At 41.1% G+C, this 25,430-nt stretch overlaps 1 protein-coding gene across 5 annotated transcripts in view; it reads left to right on the top strand.

The window, feature by feature from the left end:
- Nucleotides 1–25,430, top strand: part of LOC147658650 (uncharacterized) — a 129,241-nt gene that overhangs the window by 81,375 nt on the left and 22,436 nt on the right. For 3 of the 5 annotated variants that reach the window (XR_015292881.1, XR_015292878.1, XR_015292882.1), the window contains exons 4-5: nt 2,601–2,681; nt 21,316–21,613. Coding sequence is in view for 1 of the 5 variants with exons in the window: in XM_086910980.1 (XP_086767106.1) it covers nt 2,601–2,661 (61 nt within the window). In the remaining 4 variants the exon portion in view is untranslated. Of the gene's footprint in view, nt 1–2,600; nt 3,054–21,315; nt 21,614–25,430 lie in introns of those variants that run through there. The other 2 variants (XR_015292887.1, XM_086910980.1) reach the window with 2 other exon arrangements.

Genomic DNA, 25,430 nt, shown 5'->3' with positions numbered 1-25,430 from the left:
TCCTCCTCCTTCTCCTTCCTATTTCTATCAATTCCTCCTCCTCCTCCTTCTTATTTCCATCAATTCCTCCTCCTCCTCCTTCTTATTTCTATCAATTCCTCCTCCTTCTCCTTCCTATTTCTATCGACTCCTCCTCTTCCCCCTTTTTATTTCTATAAATTCCTCCTCCTCCTCCTTCTTATTTCTATCAATTCCTCCTCCTTCTCCTTCCTATTTCTATCAATTCCTCCTCCTTCTCCTTCCTATTTCTATCAATTCCTCCTCCTTCTCCTCTTTATTTCTATCAATTCCTCTTCCTCCTCCTTCTTATTTCTATCAATTCCTCCTCCTCCTCCTTCTTATTTCTATCAATTCCTCCTTCTTCTCCTTCTTATTTCTATCAATTCCTCCTCCTCCTCCTTCTCCTTCCTATTTTTATCAATTTCTTCTCCTTCTCCTCTTTATTTCTATCAATTCCTCCTCCTCCTCCTCCTTCCTATTTCTATCAATTCCTCCTCCTTCTCCTTCCTATTTCAATCAATTCCTTCTCATTCTCCTCTTTATTTCTATCAATTCCTCCTCCTCCTCTTTCTTATTTCTATCAATTCCTCCTTCTTCTCCTCCCTATTTCTATCAATTCCTCCTTCTTCTCCTTCCTATTTCTATCAATTCCTCCTCCTTCTCCTCCTTATTTCTATCAATTCCTCCTCCTCCTCCTTCTTATTTCTATCAATTCCTCCTCCTTCTCCTTCCTATTTCTATCAATTCCTCCTCCTTCTCCTTCCTATTTCTATCAATTACTCCTCCACCTCCTTCCTATTTCAATCAATTCCTCCTCCTTCTCCTCCTTATTTCTATCAACTCCTCCTCTTTCTTATTTCTATCAATTCCTCCTCCTTCTCCTTCCTATTTCTATCAATTCCTCCTCCTCCTCCTTCTTATTTCCATCAATTCCTCCTCCTCCTCCTTCCTATTTCTATCAACTCCTCCTCCTCCTTCTTATTTCTATCGACTCCTCCTCTTCTCCCTTCCTATTTCTATCAATTCCTCCTCCTCCTCCTTCTTATTTCTATCAATTCCTCCCCCTTCTTATTTCTATCAATTCCTCCTCGTCCTCCTTCTTATTTCTATCAATTCCTCCTCCTTCTCCTTCCTATTTCTATCAATTCCTCCTCCTTCTCCTTCCTATTTCTATCAATTCCTCCTCCTTCTCCTTCCTATTTCTATCAATTCCTCCTCCTTCTCCTCCTTATTTCTATCAATTCCTCCTCCTCCTCCTTCCTATTTCTACCAATTCCTCCTCCTCCTCCTTCTTATTTCTATCAATTCCTCCTTCTTCTCCTTCTTATTTCTATCAATTCCTCCTCCTCCTCCTTCTCCTTCCTATTTTTATCAATTTCTTCTCCTTCTCCTCTTTATTTCTATCAATTCCTCCTCCTCCTCCTCTTTCTTATTTCTATCAATTCCTCCTTCTTCTCCTTCCTATTTCTATCAATTCCTCCTCCTTCTCCTTCCTATTTCAATCAATTCCTCCTCCTCCTCCTTCTTATTTCTATCAATTCCTCCTTCTTCTCCTTCTTATTTCTATCAATTCCTCCTCCTTCTTATTTCTATCAATTCCTCCTCCTCCTCCTCTTTCTTATTTCTATCAATTCCTCCTCCTTCTCCTTCCTATTTCTATCGACTCCTCCTCTTCCCCCTTCTTATTTCTACCAATTCCTCCTCCTCCTCCTTCTTATTTCTATCAATTCCTCCTCCTTCTCCTTCCTATTTCTATCGACTCCTCCTCTTCCCCCTTCTTATTTCTATCAATTCCTCCTCCTCCTCCTTCTTATTTCTATCAATTCCTCCTCCTTCTCCTTCCTATTTCTATCAATTCCTCCTCCTTCTCCTTCCTATTTCTATCAATTCCTCCTCCTTCTCCTCTTTATTTCTATCAATTCCTCTTCCTCCTCCTTCTTATTTCTATCAATTCCTCCTCCTCCTCCTTCTTATTTCTATCAATTCCTCCTTCTTCTCCTTCTTATTTCTATCAATTCCTCCTCCTTCTCCTTCTTATTTCTATCAATTCCTCCTCCTTTTCCTTCTTATTTCTATCAATTCCTCCTCTTCCTCCTCTTCCTTATTTTTATCAATTTCATCTTTTCGCTTCCTTTATTAATTGTTTTTCCTTCCTTCTCTTATCAATGTTCCTTTTACATTTTTTTGTTATTCTTGCTGTCTTCCTATAATATTTTTCCTTTCCTCCCCTCAATAATGATTGATTTCTTCATTGTTTATGAATAAGATATCAAGCAAAAAAAATTGTTTATAACAATATATTCAAACACATTACATCTTAAATGTTTCTAAACTGTATTATTAATTATCCAATATATATAATATATATCATGTCGTTATAATATTAATGTATTAATACGTTATTCAATTAATATAAAGCCTTTTATACGTTATTTGTTTATTATTATATATTACTCTTTCATTAATAATCGAATGGATATAATCGTTATTTTTGTTATTTTACATCGTGTATACAAAATTAGTTTATAAAGATTGAAAGATTAATCCAAACATTATTTTTCTCGTTATACGTTAAATAAAAATTACTTTAATCATTACAGAAGGAAAACAACTCTTTTGATGATCTTCACATTGGCTACGACTATAATTCAATGGAACTAAGGAAATCCATGTGTCTAATTGTAAGTATAAATTTTTCTGCTTGATATCATTAAAAATTACCGTGAAGCAATAGAAATTAAGTACTGCTTATTTTTTACAATATATATGTAGATTTATTTTCTGTAAATAAAATGCATGAATAAAACAGGCAATATTAAACAGTATCAAGCAATCAACAGTAGAAAATTATACAAGATCCCTATAGGCACATGCATAATAATGAGACTCATTAAATAACCCTATCAATAAATATTCATAAATAGACTGTGGGTATTTATGTATGTATTTATGGGAAATTTAAATATACAATAATACAAAAAATACGCAGACTGCACATAATATGCAAAAATATTCAAAGTATCGAAATTCTTATTAAATATTCTCCTTTATATATATATATATATCAAGAAACGAAATAAATTTTTTATTTAACGTAAATTTAAATAATTGTGCTTAGAAAAAAATTTGAATTATACATTATTCGTTCACGATTTACACTATACAAGATATATACTTTCACACTATTTATATTTTGTACTTTTTCTGACTATGTAACGATATCGTGAAATGGATCACGGAGTACTCGTGGTTAATCAAAAGGCCAATGTCCAATGTCTGTCCCTGTAGAAATCTATACTTACGTAACCTGACGATGGGCATCACGTGTAATCTGTTTGCCGTATCACGTGGCGCTCGTATTTCAAACCAACGTAATATTGATTTTGTCTTTGATACAAACACTCCAAATCGAACCAGTAAGGTCGTTTTCTGTCCATTAAACGCGACATTGTTCAATTTTTTACAAATACGAATAAATTGTTATTTGAATTAGAGGAGAACTATTATTCAAATATATCGAAATAAATTAATACTGTGTTAAGGCAAACCCATCGCAAAGGGAAATTATTAATTAAGATAGAAGTAGAATTTATAATAAACAAAATTGACGATTTTTCGTGATAATATCGGTGAGATGGATCGATAAGATGCATAAAGCGTCATAGCGGAAGAGTAATGCTCACATCCAGAAGGATAGTTGTCAAAGGATACCATTACAGATCCACAGAACTCTCGAGCTTTAATTGAGTTTACCTAGCGCTCGTGCAGCCAAGACACTTTTGTAAAATGGTCTCTTGTCAAGTAGAAGAGAAATAATAATCAAAGACGACTTTGAATAATAGCCAGAAATAAACAAAACGTCTTCTGTATCAAAGAAATCGTTCTGGACGTGATGTACAAGCTCCGAAGAAAATATCGAAATTGTAAAGATAACAAATGATGATAGAAACGTTGAAGAAGTAAAATTCCTTAGGTATTTAATTTTACGTGTTCTTTTTTTTCAATAATAAAAGAGACGGATACGCAGAAATAAATGAGCGAACTTAATTTTTGCTAAATCTTTCTCTGAAATGTTATTGGTGGAACTAAAGGATTATTTCAGAAACGAGTGTACGACAATTCGGTAGATCGAACTCTTGTCTTTTGAAAGTCGTTTGAAAAAGGGAGCTGGCAAATTTCCAAGGATGTGTCCAAGGATTCCTTCGAGGCGGCTAGCACGAACTCTTCTGTGAAACTAGTTTCGACTTTCGACAGCCGCATAACTCGGAATCTGGTAGATAGGTAAAGGGTAATAGCTTGAACCATCGATATAACCGAACTTTAATAAAGTACGGCTATACTATGGGTATCCCTTGGAAAAAGATTCCATTGTTTTCTTTTTGTCCACGATTTTTATCCTTCCTTATTCCCTATCAAGATATCAATATTTATTCTTTTATTATACATATTTTATATAACCTCGATATAACGTTCGATTAATTATTTTTTAGTTATAGATAATTAAAAATCCATAAGATTTATCACAATTATCGTTTATTGTAATATTTATTTTAAAAATCAAAAAAAAAAATCGTAGGAAAACCATAAATCGTTATAACTTCAAAGATAGTGATTATTAGAAGCATCAAACCTTGCTCTTTAAAACGCTTTTTTACTTATTCTCATACGATTTTCGCTTCAGAAGATATCATCGTGTAAAGAAAACGGTAATTCTTAATTATTCACTCCTATACTATCTCCATCCTCGTCGTTCACTCGGACACTTGCCGTTTCCATCTCGTTTCATTGACCTATCTCAAACTCGAGACAAGTGATAGACGTGATTCCTGCACGATGATCCCTAATGCATGCAATTACATTATGGAAAATTTGAATCTTTATACATTCTCGTCGATGAAATATGAAATATTTATCAGCTCGTGACGTATTTATTTTATTTTTATTACACCGCAAAGTATCGACATTCGTCGAAACTTAATCTTTTATCACCGATCAAATTATTAATTTTCTAAATGCGGTACGCAGATATCCCATTGTTGGACAAACACCAATTCATTACCTATATATTCTACATCTCCATGAACGCATCCTCTCCCCTCGTCGAAGAGAACTTGTAGGAAAGCTATCCTTGCGTCTTTGGCGCAGTTTCCACCCCCTCCTCGGCAACGTTATCCTGCATATACACGCGGCACGAGAAGTTTCCCCCAGAAACTTTGCCGACGAACTTCAAGTGCTCGGGTGACGGTGGCGCATCGCAATCATGACCCGCTTCCAGACAAATTGCCGCGATGCATCCAGAAACACGACGCTTTCGCGAAGTGGCGAGAAAACAAGTAGCACCGATGTCCTTGAAACATCGATCGAAAATCCTCCCTTTTTCCCTTCCTTCCTTCCTTAATTCGACGCTTAATTACCGCCGCTTCTATTTTCGCGATCACGAGCCACTTTTGATTATAACGGATCGCTTATTTATGAGTAGGAGTGGTGGAGTGGAGCTGGCCAGTGATCGTGCTCTCGATTCCTAATTTACCGTTGACACAGGGACAAAATTCAAACTTGTTGGAAGAAAGTCGATTTTTCCGAAGATTTCGAAGAGAAGAGAGAATTTGTCGAAAGTTGCTCGACTATTTTAGTTGATTCAGTATGAAAATTTGTTGGATTTAATAATGGATACTCCTGTTTGATTCACCCTTTGTTGTTGTAAAAAGCTCCACCCGAATAATCGATAACCGATATTATAGTTATTACCGATTTGCCGAACTTTGTTAACGCCAAGATTATCCGGATAATCGATGTTCTACTGTAATTATCGGATTAAAATTTAATGGGGAAGCATATTCGTCAATATTTTATTCGATTGCGTGGATATTACGAGCTTTATAAGAGCCACCAGCGATAACGACGATTCTATTTTCTATCTTCGTACAAAATTGGAAAAAAAAAAAGAAAAAGCAAAAAAGAATTATACTCTCGTTCAATTGCTTCTAACCAACCGGTCTCATATTATAAATTATATTGACAGATGGAAGGATAGTTGACAGACGAAGATAGAGTCAAATTCAGTTTTTTTCTCGCGAACAAATGCTTCGATTATTAAGGGAAGCAACCGACACGGAAGACAACAGATTTAGCTATAAATGAAATATATTGCTTCCTTGTGAAATCATCTAGAGAAACCGCAGTCGTGGATAGAAAAACAGATTCCTGGAGGAGTTATAGCGATTGGGCAAGAGCAGAGACGCTGATAAAGGATGAGAGGATGGAGAGAGAGAGAGAGAGAGAGAGAGAGAAAAAAAAAAGAAAAAAATGAAAGAGGACGTTTCTGAAATAGGTATTCAACGTCTCGCGAGTAATTGGATCGCGCGGCATTCGTCTTATCTGATGAGAATTTATTATTCGAATCAAATGTTTCGAGAAAGCTTCTTGTTTGCCAACGCCGATTCTTCGACAATTGCCAATCCTTTCTTTTCAAACCCCCGTTTCCTCGTCGAGTGTGCCTGTCGATTTAATGAACGGGAAACGGGTTCACGAAAATGGAATAGCGGTTAGTTTTCAAGTCGAAAGCGCCCTCCCTTGCTCTATAAATATTCCATGCGATGTGACGTGGAAAAATTAATACACAAATGTGTATAATTTGATCGAAGAAAAAAATGTAACGGAAGAAATATTATTATGTACGTTTTATTCCGTGCAATTTTATATAATTTTAAATTTCCCATAAATTGCATAAATATCAACATTGTCATCGTATTGTCGGGACAATCGTATTTTCGAAATGTTAAAGAGAGACAAAAACTCGTATTTAATCCGAAAATCGAATGAAAAGACAGTTTTGATATTGTGAAATTGATTGATAGCGTATTGAATTTAAAAAAAAAAAAAAAAAAAAAAAAAAACGCCGCTCCCCTGTAGATAAAACAATAATACATTCTCTCTCGTAATTTACTCATCGTATTACGAATCGAATAACAAGAGAAAAAAAAAAAAAAGAAAGAAAAAAATAACGATTCCTTTCCGCAAAATTTCCTCCTCATTCTTTTCACATTCTTTTTCAATCTCGAAACATCGAGATCCTCAAGATATACTCGTTCCGGTGAATTGATTTTTTCCTCCTCCCCCTTTTCCGCGGCCAGGGAACCGCCGCGTACCCAGGCATTTCGTCAAAATAAACTTAAATTCATGGCTGATGGTAACTCAATAATGAAACCATTACGCAACTGCGCACGATGCACGATCATAAACGGAAAGCGAAGAGCACGAGCGTGGAAAAGAGAGGCCAGGAGAGCGGGGGTGAAAGAGGCGGGGGAAATGAGAGCAGAAGGACGAAAGGGTGAAACGAGGAGGGGTTGGAGCAGCGTGTAGAGGGATGGAAGAGAAAGGAAAAGAGACAGACAGACGGTGGGGAGGAAGAGGGGGGTGGATCGCTGTGCGAGAGATATAAAGGCGGAGGGGGGGGGAGGGGAGAGGGTGAGAGATGGGACGAACCAGGGAAATGCGTTATCGTCTGCAGCCAGCTGACAAATCGAAGGTAATAGGGCCGAGCGGAATTCTGCGTAGCAGAACGACCAAGAGCACTGCATCTACTAGGTACGTGGCTACATACGTACATATGTACCATAGAGACCGCCGTTCATGTGATGTGCGCATGTCGGTATATGTACTCGCTTCCTCTACACACCGTCATTACGTGTATGTGTGTGTGTATCGCGCAGATGCGCGTTGCACACACATATATATATATATATATGTACATATATATAATATATAGATACGCCAACGTGGCTCGCTATTTCTAGCCAACGCCATTGAAACGTGCCTGCATTCATAGAGTGCGCCGCGGACCAACGGCAACATTTAACGCTCATTGTCTTCGGTTGACAGACTTCTGAAGCGTCCCTATACACGTTGGTGGAAAGCTACGCGTTTCGACGAAACACCGCGTTCAAGAGGTTTAAAACATCTTCGTTTCAGTTTTACGTAGTAGAACGTGGTTCACAATGGGATAAAATAGTAATACATCTTTCAACAACTATTTCTCCTAGTTGCTCGTAGAACCGAATGTATAGAATTGAGTTTCGTTCGTGAATTCGTTCGCGCGTGTATTAATTATTGCGATTTTTCTTCCCTGCTGCTGTCAGTAAGGATCTCGATTCGTTGTAAAGTTGGAGAGTGAGAGAGAGAGAGAGAGAGAGAGAGAGAGTGAAACGTTTCGTAACCACCTGTTCTCGACAGTGAGTCATAGTCGAACGTTAGATCCCGAAGGGACGATTGGAGAGGCGCGAGAGCGAGTCGGAGCAATTGGCCGCTTTAACCTGACCGCGGCAACGTAAGATCCGCGGGATCAGGCTGGTTCCACCCCTGGCCGCAATCCCGAATAACTGTAGCCCGTAGAAGCGCGACGACGCGGCATCGTGCCAGGAGCCGGTGCTCCGGCACGACCCACGACCCCCGCATTTTCCAACCCGGGTTCTGGCATAGGCCGCGGCACTAGGCCGACGCAAGCCATCGCCAATGAGTGCATGTCTGGGGCGGAGCATGGTCGACACCGAGCAGACGCGATTTCGACCTGCTTTGTACCCTCCACCGTGCGCCCCGTTTTCCAGGAACAAGAAGAAGAAGAAGAAGAAGAAGAAGAAGGGAAAAAAAAGAAAGAATCCGAAAAAAAAGGAGAAGTACAACGTTTCGGAAATTAATTATTTCTCGTCACTTTTACCTTCTTTCCTTTCCACTTTCTCCACCACCACGCACGCTTTTACTCGCACGAGTCACGTCTACCTGTTGTTTCTGCTCTCTCTCTCTCTCTCTCTCTCTCTCTCTCTCTCTCTCTCTCTCTCTCTCTCTCTCTCTCTCTCTCTCTCTCTTCCTCGCCTCGAGTCGAGGCGAAATTTCATTTCCACGCGAGATTATTTTACATAACGAGGCGCACCTCCTCGTTATCTCCTCCCTCCTCCTCCTCCTCCTCCTCCTCCGATCTTCCCCGTTTCAGGGGAGAGGGGGAAGGGGGCTTAGTCACGTCGAGCGTGAAAGTGCGTTCGTTTCGGTGTCGACAGCTCGGACGTGACCCAGTTGCGCTATTGACCTCCTGTTGGCGATATGCCGGTGGGCGAGGTGTCGAAAGGGGGAAACGTGGATAAGGGAGGAGGGAACACGGCGTCCAGGTGAAGGAAATGGCGGAGGATAGCGGGTCAGAATCGAGGGTAGGATGCACTTGACGCGAACAGACCGACTGCCGCATGCGGCCCCAGCGCGCGCACCCTATTTACTGCTCTATGTACGTACACGCGTGTACATGGACGTCGTTATGTATCCTTCCTTCTTAAAGAAGAAGTAGATACAAACTTTCATCGGGCAAGTATCGATAAGAGCCGTTTCGCAACACTTTGCGACAAACGATGCGAAAAAATGGAAAGGTACGAATTCTCACGATTTAAATCGATACCGATTTTATTTAGCCTGTTCCATCGATTTCACGAATATATGTATATATACATCGAATCTTGGCAAGAGAACAAGATCGAAGGTCGTGGAAGGAATCTCGCTAGGAGGAAAAGATTAAAATATTCGCAAAGCTTCGAATTTAAATTTACAAGGTTTAATAAGCCGCGCGATAAAGATTCTCCTCCTCCTCCTCCTCCTCCCCCCCCCCCGTCCTCCAAGGACGAAAAATCGTTCCTTCCATCCAGAACGTGGCGCATCAGCTGCTCGGGATTTCGAGATTTCGCTTTTTTTTTTTTTTTTAACGTGGAACAAACGTGTCGGAACGTGCGAAGAAAGGCAAAAAAAAAAAAAAAAAAAAAAAAAACGAGAAAGGAAGAGAGGGAGAGAGAGAGAGAGAGTTGATCCGAAGATCTGGAAGGGTGGCGGTGGAAGGGTAGACACATCGGGTGGAAAAACTCGGTGGTGGATGACGAGGGTGGGCGAGAAGGAGGGAGGGAGGGATGGCGGAGACCGAAGTCGAAGTTCTGGAAGAAGAAGGAGGGGGAGAGGGGAAGAGAGAGGAGTAGTGCAAGACTTCTCAATGGAGTGAGGGATAAAAAGCAAATACGTTTCACTCACTCGCGTTTTCCGTTAGCAAATTCAATCTCGTCGGGAGTCCCTTTAACATTGTGCCTGTAATAGGGAGGATGAAGAGGGACTAAAGGGGAGGTTAAGGTGTGAGGAGTGAACCGTAGGGTGGTGGGAAGAGAGGATGGAAGGAGGGGGCGGGGGGCAGGTGTCGCCCGTATAACGACTTTATCACACCCTCTCCGATTCTCCCCTCTTTATCCTCAACCTTTTTCACCTTCCTAACCTAGCGCACGGCTCACACCTCAGCGGCGACTATTATCGACTTTGACTGAGCCCTGAGTCGGTTCACCTTTAAGCTAGCCGACCGAACCCACCCAGGGGTTTGTTTGAGCGGATAATGCAATATCCATCCTTTAGCGAGAGGAGCCAATAAAAGTAGTAGCTGGCCCATCCGTTCGGAAGTCGAAGGTTTTTTTCTTCTTCTTCTTCTTTCTCTCTCTCTCTCTCTCTCTCTCTCTCTCTCTCTCTCTCTCTCTCTCTCTCTTTCTTTTTAACCTCTTTAACCAGCCAGCAAGATTCCCAGAAGTTGACACTGCCTCGCGATATTTTGCTAATTTTTTATCAGATCCGCAAACTTCGGATCGGAATACTACATTTCTGGTGACGACTTCTGGATCAACCAATTCTCGACACACCCCCTTTACTTTAATAAGATCGTGCATCGAGTCTCGGGTAAATCGAGAAAACGGAAATATTTGTCATATCTATAGATAGGGTCGTGTTTGATGTGACAACAGCGTAGAGAGTAGGATCTCTTCCCCCTCCCCGATAGGAATAAAATTTCGCCGGCGAGCGAAGGGAGAAAGAAATCGGTAAAGTCAATAAGGTCAATTAATAAAAAACTAAAACTCGCGGAGGATCGTCGGCAAAGGGGCTTGGAGGAAAGATGGAAGGGAAGGGAGAAAGGTGGCCTCGTTAAAACTTGCCTTATTAACATTTTTCACGCGCGGATGCCTCGCAGAATGTTTCGAGAAGTTTATCGAAGTGGATGGGGCACCGATTATATCGAATTTCGCTTCGAGCATTTAGGGGGCCCGATTACGCGTCTAACGAAATCACCGTTGTTGAATTTTCTTCTTTCTTTCCACGTATCGTCCCGATATTTAAACGAATCCTATAAACTTTTTGTCGGCTCGGAATATTCTCGAAGGGTTTGTGAAAATTTTCGTCGGTCGTTGTCTCGGATACTCGGTTTCTCTGGGAAGGGCGGAAAGCACGTTTGGCAAGAGAATTTCGCCCCGGAGCTGAGTGGCATTTTCGTTCAGGCATTAACACCGGTGTTTAGTGGACAAGCGCGACCTGGCTCCAGCATGTTAAACAAGTACGTCCATTAATCAGGGGCCGAGTCACGAGTAACTTGACCCGCGCCGCGCTATAGGGTGGAACGACCAAGGTTCGACCCGTCTCTCTCTCTCTCTCTCTCTCTTTCCCCTCTGTCTTTCCCCACCTCCCTTCTTTCCGCCACCTCCTCACGAGTCCATTTGTTATGCCCAGGTGACACTCAATTATGTCGCGCAAAAGGGTTGCAAGAAAGACGGTAGCTAACTAGCGCGGAAACTTTCCTAACAACCTACTGCTCCTCCTCCTATCCCCCTTGTATCGTTACTCTTCGCGAAAAGATACATCGAACAGGAGGGGTTTTAACGCGCCTCGATGAAATCCTCTCCACGGAATACGCAAGTAGGGGGAGTGGTGGTAAGTTTCGCGCGGATGGAACGAAAAATTTAATCCGTCTCTTAACTATCCGTTCCGTTCCATCGCATCTTTTCCAACTGGAGCGAAAAATTATTAACGATTACGAAAATATTCGTGTCTACGTTTGCCCCTCGATTGACAGAAAATTCCACGAGACAATTAAGAAGTGTACGAGAATGTACCAGCTCTGTTCCTCCACGATACCTACCTACCTGCTGCCATCCATGATATTCCATTCGCTCGAAAATCGTTGTTATCGAATTCATAAAAGGCAATAATTCAATTGAGAGAGCGAGAGAGAGAGAGAGAGAGAGAGAGAGAAAAAAAATCATGGAATTAGTGTTGGTACGCGATCTGTCCCCGTTTAATCTGCCTTTATTATCGCGAGAGTTATTCGCGCTATTTACGCGTGCCAGAGAGAGAGAGAGAGAGAGAGAGAGAGAGCATGGAACGATCGATAGCGCGCGGACGTCAGCTCGAAAAATACGCGAAAAATAGCGCGCAAATAAAAAAAAAAAAAAAAAGCCGTGCCGGGGAAAGGGAGAGGCAGGTTGTCTGCTAACTGCGATGCCTCGAGCGATGCCGATCGCTAGGCCCCCGCCGCCGGTGTGAAAGCGCTAGGAGCGCGCGCGGATTTTTACACCTCGCGCGGAACGCGCACGGTTTGATATTAAATTCCACCAGCCCCGGCTGTATTCGATACGCATAAAGCGGGGGGGGGGGGAGGAGGGGAGGGGGGGAGGCGCAGCGGGATATAATTTTCGAGTTGCTTCCAATTAATATACGCGAAAATGGAAGTAGCTCAAAAGGGAAAGAATATGTTCCCCGAATTGGGGGAGGAGAGGTGAAGGGGAGGACGAGCGAGCGAGGGATTGCCGAGCTCCACTATATTTGCTCGCTCGCATTTAATATCGAAATCGGCCAATCATACGCGAATGTAACGAAATGCTGAAATTATTTGGCAGGGCGGCCAAACTGGACGAGAGATGGAAAATGAACGTGGCGCAAAATGGGGATGGAGCTTTCTCCCCCCCCCCTCCCACCTTTCTTTCCTTTTCTTCTTTCCCCCCTCCCCTCCCCCTTCTTTTTCGCGACCGATCTGCGTCGCGTAATTAAAGACTTTATTAGTTGGCCGCTGCTTAGTTTCATTACGATGGGCTGCAAAAAGCTTCCATCGCGGGGGAGGAAAGCTGCCTCGCGTGATTAAACCGCGTCTCATCCCCGTTGTTAATTTTTTGAAAAATACGACGATTTCAACGACTACGTTTCAGACGCGACATATTGTTTTTTTTTTTTTTTTTTTTTTTTTGACTCGAATACGCGTTTAAATGTTAATAGCGGATATTTTTCCCCGTCCCTGGTCAAATTAAATTCATTCGCCTGAATAACAGGAACTTGGGAGGGAGATATATACGTACATGGAAAATTGTTTTCGAGCTTTTTGGTATATCGATGCATTATATATACATATATATATAGGAACAGCATCAGGGACAGGACGAGTTGAACGCCTCGTCTGGACGCGAAAATGCGTGGACGCGAGGCGAGGTACCTGAAGCTGAACGTTTCAGAGAGGCCGCGTTACATGGAAAATAGCCCGCTAACAGTTTGATGAGAGCCACGGGGTACGTGGAGCAAACGGGGTGGGCACTGCGCAGGATGGATGTAATTAAAGTGGTGACACGCTAGCCGTGGGGTATGTCTACCCCAATCCAAATCCTGCGCAACCCCCGGATCCCTGTCCCTCAAGATAATTCGGACACCGTGTAATCGATACGTTCTCGAGGCTGACGTACAGACAATTTCAAAAGGGATGATTCCCAGACTTGGCCTAAACAGTGCCCTCTGTTATCATCCCCCGTGTTAACGAAACGATTAATGAAACGATCTCTTCCTCGTTATTTTATCTCTCCCTCTCGTGGGAGCCAGGGATTATTATTCGATTATTATTAAATTCGAAACTCGTTCGATGTTTGCCCGATATCAATGAAATTTTATTAAAATTATCGACCAGTTGTATTATACGACGAACGTACGTATATAGAAACATTCCCGAGGGACGTCTCCTCTACGTGTCCTCGGCAAAATTTCGCATTCACGTATCACGATCCAAGTTCACGTGTAATAACAGAGAGCCCGAGACACGTTGGAGTTTGTAACATAATGACGGCTCGTAACGCAATGACAGTTTCGGATTACGGCATTATAAGTTTCGCGGCAGCCAGAGCCTCGAAGTTTGAGATTTTGGGTCGTTTTACCGGGGAAAGCCGGCGGTGACCCTTATTCCGTGCATAGTTTCACCTTCCCTCGATCCCTCGAATCAACTGTGAATTTCAAGATACAAACGCGTATCGAAAGTTTTCGAAAAATTTGTCGCTCGTGGTTTAAAATTTAATAAAAAAAAAAAAAAAAGTTGGAAGCGTTGTTTTCCTCTTTTTTCTTTTCTCTTTTTTCTATAGAAAAAATAGAAACGGAGCTTATCCGTGGATATAATAGCGTCGCGAAATGAAACAAGAAATTCACGATCGACGTTTCGCTACGATGATTTGCATAGGGCAGTATATAAGCGGATCAACGAAATCAATCAATTACTGGCGTACAGCACGCGTCGAACCGCGAGGATTACGCCGTGATTACTGTAGAACCATCTGTTGAAACGCTTTAATGCCTTTTATGCAAATTTCCCGTGTTGTTGTGTTCGTAGCGAAGATTACGTTCATCACGAAGATTATGCAAAGTACACAATAATTATATAATCCCTCCTTTTACCGGCGATACGATATCCCGCCGTGGTGGGGCACCGTCATCGCCGATCAAATAAATTCGTTATTGAGATTGCATCGAGAAGATGCGTCAACAAGCGGTGGTGGTATAAGGCGGGGATTCATCGATATGCACACCGCTTATATATACTTCGCTAAAACTAGGCTTCGAAAATTTCCCTTATTCCCATTGATTTATACTAATTAATTTAGGTAGAGGAGCACGATTTAACGATCACGGTGTATATATTTTATGTGTATATATACAATAGCTCAAGACTCTCCACTCTCGAATAGAGGATTCCTTCGAGGCACGCCACGTCTTGGATTAATTGCCTTAATCTTCCAACCTTCAGCTTCAACTTTGTAATTTTCTTATTTCCCTTTTTTTCTCTCTCTCTTTCTCTCTCTCTCTCTCTCTCTCTCTCTCTCTCTCTCTCTCTCTCTCTCTCGGCTAACTAACCGGTGTAAAAAGATACTGGAGGTTTGTTAAGCTACTGTTAAATTAAAATTACTTGGATGTACGAATAATTAAATTGAAATATGGGGCAATGTGAGGTGTGCGGGATAATTAGTTCGGTTCATCTTAGGGTTCGTCGATGGGGAATAAATTCGGTCTCTCGACTCTCTTTTTTTCTCAAAGTTTCGTCGATTCTTTTTTTTTTTTTAATTACTTTTCTAACGTACGACGCTAAAGTCACGATTCAAGACTTAATTATTACGAAACGAGAGAGTATAATCAACAACCACGTTCAATGTATGGTCTGACTACACACAAAAAAAAAAAAAAAATACTTACCACCATCCATTAGCCCGCGTTTCAAAATCATGCTAGTTCAATTTGCGCGAATATACTCACCTGAAACAGAAAAGAGAGAACGGTTAATTGAAGGATAACTGAAGGTGGCGTTCGAACCGAGGAAATCCAATTTTCGTTCCCCGTAAGACCTTCTTAAAATTATTGCACGTGAACGAGTAGCGAGGAGAAATCGAGAGAAGGAAGGAAAGAAGCTTTGTCCATTGAAAGGAAAACGGACAGCCGGGGTAAAGTGGCGGAAGTAAAAGTGAGATGTTAATCACAGCTCGACAGCTCATTAACGTTTTGATTAGCGCGTGTAGCCCCCTCCTTCACGCTCTCTTCTCCTCCCTTTCCAAGTGCCATTCGAAGACCAAAGATCAAAGTTCCACGCTTTGCCGTGTCGCTTTCCACCAACTCCGCTTCGATTTTAATTCGAGCCCAATTGCACGCATCGATATTCAAATTAATCGTACGAATTCTTTATATGTTTCTCCATTTTTGTCCACGACAAAATTTTCAAGGTTCGTTGCAATTTCTCAACAATAGCCGTTCACTCGGCATTGGAGGCTGAGATCCAAAGGGCAGATTAATTATAATTCTACGTCGATAATGAGGTAAAGCGGCTTACGAGTATATAGCGAGTTTGACAGGATCAGGCACACGTGCAGGGTTCTGTAATCGTCTTAGGACGTTCAAGGATGAGACGAATAGCCGATGATAATAATAATAATAATAATAATAATAATAATAATAATAATAATAATAATAATAATAATAATAATAATAATAATAATAATAATAATAATAAATATTCCAGAACGTTTCGAACTCGAGAATTTCGCAACATCGGTGAAAAAACGTTGCGTTATAATTGATTTTGTAAAATTTACAATTTACACGTCCATCTGTAATTTCGCCGCGATTATCTTGCGTTATTTTCATCGACTTCGGAACGAGTTTTTCTCTAATCCCCCTCCCAAGAAAGCTTTTTCTCGGTACATTAAACAGTTATGTTTGGTGAAAAGTGCGCTCGCTAATTGTAGTGGACGTTATTACGCATTGTTTCCTTTACATTAAGGTCGGCCAAGGTAAATTATCTTTGAGGCCGCAGTTTTTGTCACTCTCTAATTAACGACATCGTGTACCGTGTGAAACACGTCTGCGGAGCGTTAAGCTCCTTTATCCGTTGTAAGGTTAGCCGATGCAAGAATTAAAGGGAAGCGGAGGAAAATTGCGAAAACGTGAGAAAGAAGGGAGGAGAATTCTCGCCGACTGGATAAGAAGTAAGTCTGCCCTCCCCCCCCGGGGAAGAGAGGGGAAGAAAAAAATTTCATTTCATCGTCGAAATATCGTCGATTCGATATTTAAAGGAGAGATGAAAATTCGAATGGCATTTTTCGAATTTTCCCGAATTTTACTCACTAAAAATATAAACGAACGAGATCGATCTTATTCGTGGCGGCGGAACCGATAGTGTGCCGGTCCACGGCTATTAAAGAAGTTTAAGCTATTCAAGCGAATGACGATGAAATTGCACGGGTATCCACTCTGTCGTTCAGGCACCGTTTAATGGTTAATGGAGTTCCAAATCAAATTATTGGTAATGAGTAAAGTTGCTGAGGGCAACATAGAGAGAGAGCGCGCGCCGGTGAAGTGAATACCGCCTATAAATTATACAGAGTGTGGAGCACTCGCAACGTGTCTTTTGGGAAAATTAGCCGCAAGTATGCCATCCCTGAAACTTTCACGCGTCTCCTCATATCTCGTTACGAAAATTGTACTCGTATAATTCGTATAACAACGAGGGACGCGTTACCAACCTTATGGACCGATCTAATTATCGATCGTTCGTTTCGATATTCTTTTCCTCTCTCTCTCTCTCCCCTTATTTTCATGAAAATAATCTTTTCAACGGCGAATCCTCTAAGCTAAATCTGTTTCGTCGCAAGATTTCCGTTACGTTGCTCTCCAACGCGACGAGGATACAGGGATGGCAGATTCGCGACCTGGAATTGGCAATTAACGCTGTCACCGGCGTATAATCGTATCTCGAGAAACGCGTAATTTATCGACTCAAACTCCTAATTGGCTGCGGTATACGTCATGTCGTTAGAGGGCTGCGCACAACTAATTCCTCCAGTCTAACTTCGACATGATGTACCAGCTACGTACCGAACTAGGCGTTGTATGTACGAGCACGTGGTGTACACACAGAGAGAGAGTCTCCACCTTCCTCCATCCTCCGCACCCCCTTCGACGCCGTTCGGCATATAAACAGCTGTTGCAACTGCTAACTTCCTGTATTGTTACTTCCGGACCACTGAGCTTCCTCATTAAAAGCCCAGTTAATTACCGTTTAACGGGGGAAAAAAAGAGATATATATATATGTATTCGAGTGTCTTCCTTCCCAAGTACAGATAAAACATAGAATCGTTTCTCAACGAAATATTACGATTTATATTTTTTCCAATTGGATATGTCGTACGTTACGAATCGTATTTAAGAAAAACGAGCACGAAATAATGTCCCGTAAATCGTTGAAATCCATTACATGTTTTTATTCACGAATTTTTTCGAATCTTTTCGAATTCTCGTTAACCGTATCGGTAAACAAGCGACTATTATCGACGGGTAATCGGTCCCTCCGTTATCGCCGGTCGAAAAAAAATCGTCGGGAATTTGGAAAAGCTCGCCCCTCGGAGCGTGATTTATCAAGCGTTAGGTTAATCTAACGAATCGTTAAAGCCCGATCCATCGGGGACACGTTGAACGTACTCGTGTCAACACACGTGACACAAGACCCTACGCTCTCATCCACCCTCCACCGACCGCCACCACCACCGCCAACGGACGATCGCTTCATGTCTCTTTCATGAGGCGGCGCCGTAATAGGTTCGACGTGAGGCACAAGTGAAAAGGAGCGGCGCGTTTACATCGCCGTTGTTTATCTCCCTTCTTCACTGCCTGCAAAGAAACGATGGTCGTCGCGGCGGCGGCGGAATAAAGTTCCTCACCGTTGTTCCTTCCGGATGAGTACGCGCATCGTCGTTAGAAAGGCGTCCAACTGTCTGGAAGTACGTGGAAAGAAAAGAAGGAAGGAGGGAGGGAGGGAGGGAAGGAAGAAGAAGCGGAGGGAGAGGAATCGCGGAGAGAAAGAAACGATGGAAGAGGAGGATGGAGGGGGGAGAAAGATTGGAGAAAGAGGGAATAAGAAACCAAAGGCACGCTGTGTTCATATATGAGGCTAGGAAGACGATGCCTACGAGTCTTCAGCCCCCGTTTTGATCAGGTCGAAGGAGCAAGCGGGATGAGAGATGAAAGCACGGTGACGAGGTGAGGTAAGGTGAGCCGAGGTGAGGCTATGGAGCGAATCGCCATGGCAACGGCTTCACCAACGGATTCCATTTACCTATCGCTATGGAAACGTAGGGTGGCGCTCAAAGCTGTACAGAGAGAGAGACAGAGAGGGAGAGGGAGAGGGAGGGAGGAAGGGAGAGACGTGCATGGTAAAAAAGAGAGACGGAGTTATGGAGGAAGGAGCAGAGGAAAAGAGGAATATAGAACGTAGGAAAGTAGGAGACTCGTGAAAGGGGGAGGATAGGAAACAGTGGTTGGAGGAGAATTGGAGGGCGATCAAGGTGGAGAAGTAGTTGTCAGAAACGATAACACACCTACGGATATATCGATCATCTATCTGGCCGGTACGCGCCTTTGCGCCTCTTTCAAATACGCGCTATCGTGTATCGTAATTGATCGTGATTATCATTTTTGTTTCAATGGAATTCAACAATGATAATTTGCGCGAATTGATATCGATCATCGTGTCGTGTAAGTTTTTGCATTTGCTAGTTTAATCTATCGTCAAACTGAATTCTATTTATTAAGTAATTGATGGATACGTGATACGAAGTAATTAAAATGAACTATACGGTATAACACACAGGTATGGAATGTAATAATAGTAAGACAATATACTATCGTAATATGCGAATATTAATAAATGGAAATAACAGGAAAAACGAATAAATAACTGAATATACAATTAGGTCAAATGATATTTGCTAATTGAAGCAATTTGATGCAACATTTATGTTGAAATAGTACATCGTATTACTGATATTTAATTAATTAATTGATATTGCATACGCTAAATGCGTTATTTTCTCGTAGTTTATTTACAATGATTGATAGTAAAAAGTTAATAACGTTCCATTAAAAAAAAAAAGAGAGAGAGAAATTGCTCTCGCGTGCATACTACGCGTGCTATTAAACCAACTTGGAAACTTTAAAAAGTTATCTACGAGAATGAATGAAATAAAGGGAACACGTTTAGTTTAGTTCCTGTTTACAGTTTAAAATCGTGCGCTGTTCACGATTGAGTGCGTTAAAGTGTTGTATCGAAAATATTGAATAAAAGAAGAGAAAGGATGAGAAGAAGAAAGGAAAAGCGGCGAGGGGGGAAAGAAACTAATTATTGCTCTTTTTTTTTTTTTAATCGATTTAATTACAAGCGTTCCAACTCCTAATTCGTAATCTGATTTGTCAGAGATAAAATGGGAATCGATTAAACAGTAGAATGCACATAACCATCGCTAATTTTAAGCCTCCCCTAAACGGCAACCCCGTGACAGTTATCCCAAAGTAAAGGCATCCCTGTCATCCGGGAACGAGCGCTACCCCTACAACGTGACTTTGCATTAATTGTTACAAAATTATGTAAGGCTTTCAGTTTGTTAACGAAAATTACTTATACCATGTTTCGTGTACTTTGGTAATTAATCGTTCAACGTTTCTTGTAAGCCTGCAATGACAAATATCGCGGGGCAGGGAAGGATGAGGGGGTGGGTTTTAGAAGAATTTACAATTTGTTTATCAATTTGTTAAACTGCATTCCCTTTCATCCTCGTTCATACGATGACCGTGTAACGCTCTACTTCGAGTTACCTATCAATCGTTAATCTAATAAGTAATTCCGCGATAATCTTGTTACGAAACTCTTCGCGAAGTTGCCATCGATGCGTCTGAATATAGTTTGCGAACGACCAGACAGACGTCATCCACCAGATAGATATTCAGGGGACCAGTACTGAAACTGTCAATAATAATTTTAAATCCGTTAGGACAGTCGAACAGACGATTGCTGCTCGACGTTAAGAGAAACGTCGAAATCTTGTTACATTATTATGTATATTTATACGTCGTACTCTTACCTATGTGTGTATGGTACGATATTAATTTATTAGACGTGTGCAATACCTTGGAAATACTTTGAATTTATATTTAAATAAAGATTAGACTATTAAATTACAGACTATATCCATGTTCCATTCTCCATTTTTAGTTTCCTTTATTTTCCTTATCTTGTGTTTTGTGTGCTTCTTATTGTATTGTTTTTTGAAATTTATTTAAAAAATGCTGCTTGTTAATTTTTCTGTTTAGTACATTTATAAAAAGGTATTTACGAATTTAATTTATATCGCTTCTTTTAATAATAATAGATTTTATTTCTTTTTATTTCGATAAATTTCAACAATCGTGGATACGTATGTATGTGTGTGTATACTTTGTAATAGTTTCGTGTATATTATCTCTTATACGTGAGAAAACGTGACTTTCAGTGAACACATGGTATTATTCAAGAAGCTTTCTCCCCTATATAGACCATTTATTCTAAAGTTCAAATGGAATTGCGGAATAGCTGGCATTTAAAGATAATCTTACACAGATGTTTGCAGAAATAAAAACATATAAATGAAGAAAAATCACCTTCCATTAACGCTAATCTTTTTGATTGAGACTGTCTGGAATTAAAAGATGATCAAAATACAAAAATCTTCTTATCGAGGAAACGATTTTCTCTTCAAAAAAAAAAAAAAAAAAAAAAAGAAAAGAAAAATCTCTCGACGAATCAATGTTGTTTTAACCATGTCCATTTATCTACTAGTGATCATGATTATTTATGCCGATATATTTTGTATTTAACATTGTAGTTCAGCGGAAAAAGATGAAGAAAATTTTCATCGAACGAGATCGATCACGCTACTCCACACACGATCCTCATAACCTTTTCCATCCCAACAATACTTCATCCCCTTTTACTTTTGGAATACGAATGGACCGGTTCTACGTGGGAAGGTAAGCGGATTGAGATGGAATTGAAGTTGGTCCCGGTGAATGCTTTGAAGGTCCTGCAGAGGGAGCCGTGCCTACGAATTATATTACATCACGTTACCGCACTCGTGGACCTTTCAACCCTTTAATTGCTACCACTGAATTCATCGTTAACAGGTATGTATGCGTCGCCTCTTCAAAGTAAACCAACCGATCATCGCTGCTGAAACGATTTCGAACGCGTCGATTAATCATCGTGGATTCAAATGGAAGAAGAGCCGTTAAAAACGAAGTGTTAGCAGATTCGCCGAGGGAATAGTGGTTTTTTAATTAAGAACCTTGTCGATTTTTTTTTTTTTTTTACCTCGTAAAAGTATTAAATCAATTTTTTTTCTCTTTTTTTCTTGTTTTAAACGTTACGTTTACTAAAAAATATCTCTATAAATCGCCGAATCGTATCGTTCGTTGATCTAACTTCCGTATTTTCCGCGCATAAAATCACAAAAGTTGAGATTTAATAGAAACGCGAATGAAATTTTGATAACGCGATCGTGCGATAAACGTCCTCCCTCCCTCGTTTCGGTATATTTTCTTTCAATTAGTCCGAAATCATACCTCGTAAAATTTAATACCGTTTTCAAAACCATCCGGCTAGTTACAGCACGGACGTAAACCACGGTGTACGTATCTTAATATTATTGCAAAATTTTAAGCACGAGCACGTATTAATTGCGACTACCGGCTTCTGATTTCTACCACTATTTCCGTGATCACGATATTTTCGAGATCCCCGTTCGCCCTACGATTATCGTTTCGTTCCACTCAAGGGAGGCGATCGCAAATAATGGCACGGACTGTCATCTGTCCGACGAATTGGATCGGGAAAAGGAAAGATGAAGGAGCCATAAGGGATGGAAGAAAGGAATTCGGATTCCTTTGAAACGTTACGTTTCGGACACGTAAGCGCGTTTTAAGCTATTGGACCTTTCCGTCTTGCCCTCCTCCCCTTTCAACATTTCTGACTAACCCTTCGATGGACACTGGCGAGGGCGAGAAGGAGTGTGGACCTGGGACGTAATTAATTGCGATTTCACTCTTTCCTGCACTTAATGCCGTCGTCGGTCTGCGGTTGTCCCCTCCCCCCTGCTCGCGTCCGGCTAAATCGCAATTACTCAGAGAGATGCGGCACCGGGTTCGTTGGAAGAGACGCACTCGAGAAGGAAAGGGGAAGAAAAAGGACAAGAGGCAAGAGTAGGTTATTTGTCCTTTTCAAAGCTCTCCCCCCCGTTACGTTAAGAATCTCGATGCGCTCCTCAGAATTGATATACTTTTTCTCCATACACGATAACGAACAGATCTGTCTAACGTCTACAAAAAATTTGTTGCCTCCTTGCTTTTTCTTGCTTTTTCGAGAAGTAGAGTATAAAGACATAAAAAATTGGAATAAAAAAAAAAAGAAAAAAAGAAAAAGACACGTGGACACGTAAAATCATTTTTTCGTTATTTTCTCGTCTATGAGAAAAATCTTTGTCGTTTAGCGCAAACTTACTTGGGGATAATTATTCCCAAGTATCGGTTTAATTAAGGATGAACGGGGAAAAAATAAATTTAATGGCAAATTAACCGGTCGAGCATCATCGTTGTAGCCGCGCGACTTGCCGCATAAAAGGGAAGAATTTCACTCATTAGTTGGCCGTGCAATTAAAAAGACTGCGCATCCAGCCAAAACAGATAACGAAGAAGAAGTAGGGAGGGGGGGGGTGGGAAGGAGGGGAGGGCACAAGTTCAACAAACCCTTCCCTTCTCTTTAATTCTCCTAGCCGGTTCCGTTGGCTGCGCCGTTCTACGTTGATTTACCTCTCTCACCCCCTCCCCCGTGTTCGCTGTTCGATTTGCATTCTCTGGCGGGGAAGCAGGGAAAAGGAACGCGAAGAGGCATGAGATAAAAGGATGAAGAAGATGGAATTCTAAGAGGAACGCGTCTTTTTATAATTGCAAAACGTTCTCCGATCGAGGAGAACGAAGGAGAGAGAGGAGAGAGAAAGAGAAAGAGAGAGAGAGAGAGAGAGAGAGAGAGAGAGAGAGAGAGAGAGAGAGAGAGAGAGAGAGAGAGAGAAAGAGAGAATTTTCGAAGCATGAAACTGGCTATCCATGATCCATGAAAAAGGGGATTATTTTTGCGTTGTATATCTTTATAAAAGTATTCATCCAAACATGGATGATAACGTGAGAGAAATTTTTAATTCGCAGTTGTTTAAAATACTTTTGTTTCGTTTAAATTACGCGTATTGTGAAAAACATTTTTTTTTTTTTTTTTTTTTTTTTTTTTTTTTAATATTTTAAAATAAGTAAAAAATGTCAATGCGAATTATTTACGCGTGTAAAAGTTATATTATCACGTTATCGCGGAATATCGCGATAAATCAAGCCCGCGCTATCTAATCTGATATCGGCAAACTGCATTCGACCAGTCATAGGGAACGAGTTCATTTACGCCTTGTTGAAAACGTGAGAAAGTGATTCATTCGACTGAGGGTAACATCCTTCACGTGACCGGAAATATTGGCCACTGTTAACCGGGGCACATTTGGGGAGAGCTGCAGTTTCAGCTCCGATAGGCGGCAGCATCGCTGACATTAACCACCGTAGGAGCTTCCGAAGCTTGCAACTCGTGGCGCCATCCTGCTGAAAAGCTCGGAAACCGTTATCAGCCAGTGCTTATCAATCTCGGGATCTTGAAATTGAATTCTCGTACGATCTCCGATTTTCCGATATACTTTTTAAATTAAACATTACGCCATCGAAGCGTATATTTTTTCCCATACATACGCATAATCGTCAATTTAATCACTTTTATCCTTTTTGCGGATCTAGAAATCTCGGAAGAATTTATAGGAAGAAAAAAAATTTACGTTGAAAAAATCGTCTCCCCTTGTTTCGTTACCTCTCGCGAAATGCGAAGAGAAGAAATGAACGACTAAAAATTGTTGTAAAATTTGAAATTAAAAAATTTAAAACATTTTTCATACTCGACATACATACGTATATCGAATAATACATAATTAATTGTAATCGTACACGTTATTGATTTTTTGACTCGAAATTAAAAAATTCCGAGCGTAGGTAGGCGTTCGGTCAACGAGATTATTAAGAAGTAATGAGAAGGCACAAAGGCGTGCGGGCGTTAAATGTCACCAGTCGGAGCGATAAATCTCGCGTTTCAACGTTTTACGAGCAAGCAAGTTTCAAAGGTCAACGTCTTTGTCGACACACGATGACGTCGGCAGGACATCCGGCGCTTGGTTCAAGGTCACTTCCGGGCATCCAACCGAGCACCCCTTCCTTCTCCTCCATTTACCAGTTACCGCGCACAGAGGGCAGCACTCGCCTCTCACCATTTGCCGATCGATCGCGGCAGATTACGTTCTCAACCCGATCCCTTCCACTCTCTCGCGCCGGGGGTTCCGAATCATTTAAAACGTTTTACAATCCGTCGCGCGGTCTCTGTTTGAAAACCTGTCACCGTAACTGCGTAAACTTTACGAGCGGTGGTGCACGAAAGCAGCGAATAATATGAAACCAGTAGCGCAGTTCCTAATCCTGGATAGACGATCCGTGTAACTTGGTGTTGTACGGAATGTACGAGTACACACAGCCAGACAACTTTTGCGGATAAATATGGGCTATTAAACGTAGAATATTACACAGCTGTCTGTAACCGTAACACGCGTACATAACACGGTAACGTCACCATATTTGCATGCGCGTGATATCTCTTAAACGTGAGTATCCGCGTGTTCGTTCATTCTAGACGCGGAAACCGGTGGGGAAATCTTGGCGAACAGTAAGTAGTAATCTCTTAATAAGTAGACGCTTTGTGTGAACAGGATAACTGTGTGTCCAAATATATATATATATATCTTTGAAAAAGTTATAACGGAAATAAAAAAAAAAAAAAAAAGAAAAAAGGGAGAGATATCTTTCTTTGTTTCGC

This window comes from Apis florea, unplaced genomic scaffold (genome assembly GCF_048593485.1).
Source record: "Apis florea isolate Af1SG1 unplaced genomic scaffold, ASM4859348v1 contig_1789_pilon, whole genome shotgun sequence".
NCBI lineage: Eukaryota > Metazoa > Arthropoda > Insecta > Hymenoptera > Apidae > Apis > Apis florea.
The sequence above is the reverse complement of the archived record's forward strand: the minus strand, read 5'-3'. Positions and strand labels throughout refer to the sequence as shown.